This window comes from Buceros rhinoceros, unplaced genomic scaffold (assembly GCF_000710305.1).
Source record: "Buceros rhinoceros silvestris isolate BGI_N320 unplaced genomic scaffold, ASM71030v1 scaffold5786, whole genome shotgun sequence".
In the NCBI taxonomy this organism is placed as follows: domain Eukaryota; kingdom Metazoa; phylum Chordata; class Aves; order Bucerotiformes; family Bucerotidae; genus Buceros; species Buceros rhinoceros.
Genome location: NW_010416791.1, coordinates 15,108 through 19,369, shown reverse-complemented (window position 1 = coordinate 19,369; position 4,262 = coordinate 15,108). Strand labels below are relative to the sequence as shown.

Here is a 4,262-nt window from a genome sequence, read left to right as displayed (position 1 = left end):
CAGCAGGAAAACTGACACAGCATGTGACTGTGTCTTGGGCAGTTTCTGGCTGTATTAGCTGCAGTACAGAACAGTACAGCTTTTTCTTCTGATAAGATCACGTACAAGCGAGCGTAAGTCTGAGCACAGATACCCTGCAGTGATGACTTATGGCAAAGGTGAGGAAGAAGAGACACTTCAATTACAGGGAACTCTTCAGCCAAACACAAGATCAGTTTCCTCAACCTATTCACGAACTGTGGGCCATGTAAATAACGCAGAAACTGCTAGCACTTGGAAGTAAAGCAACTTGCCTGTGATTATTCACTGCAGCAGAGGTAGAAATCAGAATAGCGCCCACAAGCTGTTAAACATAGTATCCTATTTTCAAAGGAGATTATGCATGCTCACTGCAAAGTAACACTTTCTTCAAGAAGGTTCTGGGTTTTTCTTTGTTTTTTGTTTTTTTCTTTTTTTTCTTACTTCTCTCCTCCCCCAAGCAACAGAAAAAAAGTACTTTAACCTGAAAAAAAAGAAAATCTGGCATAGTATAAAAAAGATGTGAAAGTATAAAAAAATTTATTTTAAATGCATGCATTGGTACAAAATTGTTTATTCCCATTAGAAGGACAACAAATACTGCAGTTTCTTTAATCTGAGGCCCAAAATCACCCTCATTAGAATCTCTGACACAGGAGATATTTGGTTTGTTTCTGTAATGTATATGTTTCTGTAACAGTTATGTTGGCCTTTTACACAGCCTTTCTTTTCTAAATTATTTATGGTGTATGGCCTACTAAACAGAAAATGGTTTATCTTATGCGCAGCTCAAATCTGATTGCACTCCACAAATGCTGTCTGAAATGTAGTCATTTATAACGTTATTGTATGTTATTTTAAAAGGTATTTTGCCATGTAATTATTTTGAGTTTATGTGAATTAAGCACATCCTCTCTCCATATACTTGCCTATATACTCCTAATAATCTTCACATCTAGGGAAAGGAAGGTTCTAACCCAGAATGCTATTTCTGCCGTAAATGGTAGTGATTTATTGAGATTTCTTTCACTGAATTAAGCCACCATACAGCTCAGCTTCTTACTGTCTTGCAAATCAGACCAAATTTTCCCCAGCTCTGCACACAATGCCTCTGTCAGATTACTAGGTCTTATACACGCAGCAGGTAATTCTAGATGGTAAATTTTATATAGGAGACATCCATTAACATTAGTTTAGCTTAGCAGCAGTCACCTATTGGATTCACGTTATGTCAGAAAACCCATCTTGTCCATTATTCCATTAATTTATTGTGTTAGTTTTCAGTCTGTGCCATGAATAATCTGAATAAATGTTTCTCCTAGATATTGATGAATGTGCTGAAAATATTTGTGCTCAACTCTGTGTAAACTCTCCAGGAAGTTATAGCTGCTATTGTGATGGCAAGAAAGGGTTCAAGCTCTCCAAGGACATGAAGAATTGTGAGGTAAAATTGCACTATGTAAAATTCCATGGGGAAAAATCACAAAGTTGGATATGTATTGATGACAGAATAAGTTAGATTAAGGAAAACAGGAAGCTATTGGTGAGAACAGATTCTAAGTTGCTGAGGAAGTATTGGGGACTCTGAGCTGTTGATTGGCTCACAAAGCAGACCTGGTAGGGATTTGGATGCCATTCAGTTCATGCATGCTGATTTACAGGAATCCTGTCAAGAGAAGCTTCCCTTAGCCAGTCATCTTTATTCCTTGCTGCTTCCAAAATATGCCCCAGTTTTCTCCTAGCAAAGGAATAATTCATGTTCAGCTTACTCAGAGCCAGAATACTCCATTTGTCCATATGTTCCCACTTTTTCCTTAGACTGTGCAAAAGTTTTTACTCTTTCAGAATTACTCCTGTTTGCCTGTTTGTGTTGAAAAACCTGAATCATTCTTCACAGTTCTCATCTGCCATAGCTTGAGAAAAGCTTCAACTTGCCAGTTGAAGAACGTCTCACAGCCCAAATCGGCTGGGTTTACTCAGTCTGAAATTTACACTTCTTAGTAGCAGTGAGTTTGAAACTCTGGATAATCCCAGTTCAAGGATTTTCTTGTGAGTGATACCTTGAAAGATTCAAGCAGGCTGAGACTTGTTATGCTAAGTGAGCTCAGATAACTGCCAACAATAACACACCTCTAACACAATATAACAAAATCAGGCTTAAACTGTAGGAACAAGATCTGACACAAGTTCTAACATATATGTATTGGATCTTGCTTGTACTGTATTAAATTTAATATCTACACAACACTTGTGTTCATTATATTTAGTTTTGCTTATTTATGAAATAGGACAAGCATCTTCTAGTTATGTTATTTTCAACACCGTTATTCAAAAGTGATTAACTCTCTATCTAGAAGATAGTTTCAGACTTTTTAATTGGGAAAAAAAAAATCAGCTGAAAACATATACAGTCCAAAGACTAGTGACACTAGCAGACATAAAATGAAGTAGCCGTAAATTCAGGATGAATACCTGTACATTTAATGAAACTGCTGCATCGTGAATACAGAACTCAGAGTTTGAGAACTGCATTGTTAACTTTTACCAAAGTACAGCATGTCTTGAGAACAGAAAAACCCTTCACAACTGTTCTTGATCATTCTGTTCTGTAGGTCTTCTATACTGCCATTATATAGAAGATATTCAAGGAGTGTTTTGAGAGATAACTTTAGATCAAAGAGGCTTTTAGTCTCCTGCTAGTCAATGAGACAGGTGCTGTAAACCACGTTTTGGAAGAGTCTTCCAGCCTCTCTCCACAACGCAGAGCCTAGTTCCCTGTACCTAAAGGAAATCTGAGTGCTTTACTTTTAAATAAAACTGTAAATATTACTTGAATTATAATTTCACAGTTTCAGAAGACAAAGTCAATAGTGCCTTAGGATGGATACCTGACATTTGTTTACTGAATGTTTTACTAGTTTAAACTTGCACCACACATAAAATAGACATTATTCCTGGATATAAATGCCTTTGATTAAAACTTCAGATGGATAAGTATGTGAAAGAATAGGCATCTTTTTTTTCCCCTTTGCAACTACAGTTGGCTGACCATGATTACTCACATTGACTTTGGCTAGATTAGGATTAGTCCCAGTTTTATATACTACTTACATACTGTTGTAGGTATTTCAGTTGCCACAAATATTTAGACCTTATTTTACAGTTTTTCTGAGAGTGTAGTCTTAAGAGCTTCATATCCCCACTAAAAGTTCTCAGAAATGCTAATTCAGTGCTAGTCAGGAGGAATCATGGTGTTGATTTCATCAACATTCCTTTCCAGAGCTCAAATAGGACAACTATATTCAAGCCAGATAGACAGAAACATTTTTGTATTAATCTGTTACTTAATCCACTTATGAATTGTTACTTTTTATTCCAAGTAAATGATTCTGTTAGTACTGTATATTGTTCAGCTATGAGTAGTTGTACCTCAACACCAATAAAGAAAATAAAAGGTGATTTTTTTGGTGTGTTTTTGTAATGAAATCTTCAAGACACAGCTCTAGTCCCATTCCCTTCTAACATCTGATCATGTTTAGATTCCAGACAACTTTAGTAATGGAGCCTGGTCAGACAGACCCTTGTAAGTGGGTGACACAGGTCCCCGGTGAAACAGAAGTTCTTAATGGAAGGTTTGAATTCTTGATTCAAATACTAAATGTTAGTTGCAATCCACCAGAACTGTGTTTCAACCTGAATTATCCTCCAACAGCTTAAATAATGGACATTTCAAGCAAAACCAAACCCACATTTCTTCATTTGTACATAGGTGGTCCAGTTTAAAAAAAAGAGATAAACCATTCAAAAAAAAAAAAAAACAAAAAGCCAGTCACTTCGGTATAGCTTAAGTTGAATTTTTTTGACTGACTTTAAAAATGTGATTTACCTGATTCCTAAAAAAAAAAAAAAAACCAACAAAAAAAAAAAAAAAACAAAACCACAACCCCCCCCCCCAAAAAAAAAAAAAACAGGCTAACAGCCAGCAATGGGACTTGCTTTATGAGCTATCACAATGCATAAACAACTTTTTCTTATTCTCTACTATTTTCAGCTTGTTACTGCATGTATCCCGCTGAACCTTGAAAAGAATTATGAACTGCTTTACCTAGCAGAGCAATTTATAGGAATTCCTGTCCTGTACTTAAAGTTTAAATTGCCAAACGTCACAAGGTGAGCATTTGCTGTTGATAAAAGTATGCATTGAAATTATGGATATTGGTTTCCATTGATTTTCTGCGGGTTTA

At 36.0% G+C, this 4,262-nt stretch overlaps 1 protein-coding gene across 1 annotated transcript in view; it reads left to right on the top strand.

The window, feature by feature from the left end:
• The window catches only part of PROS1 (protein S (alpha)), a 34,084-nt gene that overhangs the window by 18,671 nt on the left and 11,151 nt on the right, over positions 1–4,262 (top strand). The window contains exons 8-9 of the mRNA XM_010137932.1: positions 1,341–1,462; positions 4,070–4,188. Of these exons, the coding sequence (XP_010136234.1) occupies positions 1,341–1,462; positions 4,070–4,188 (241 nt within the window). The remainder of the gene's footprint in view (positions 1–1,340; positions 1,463–4,069; positions 4,189–4,262) is intronic.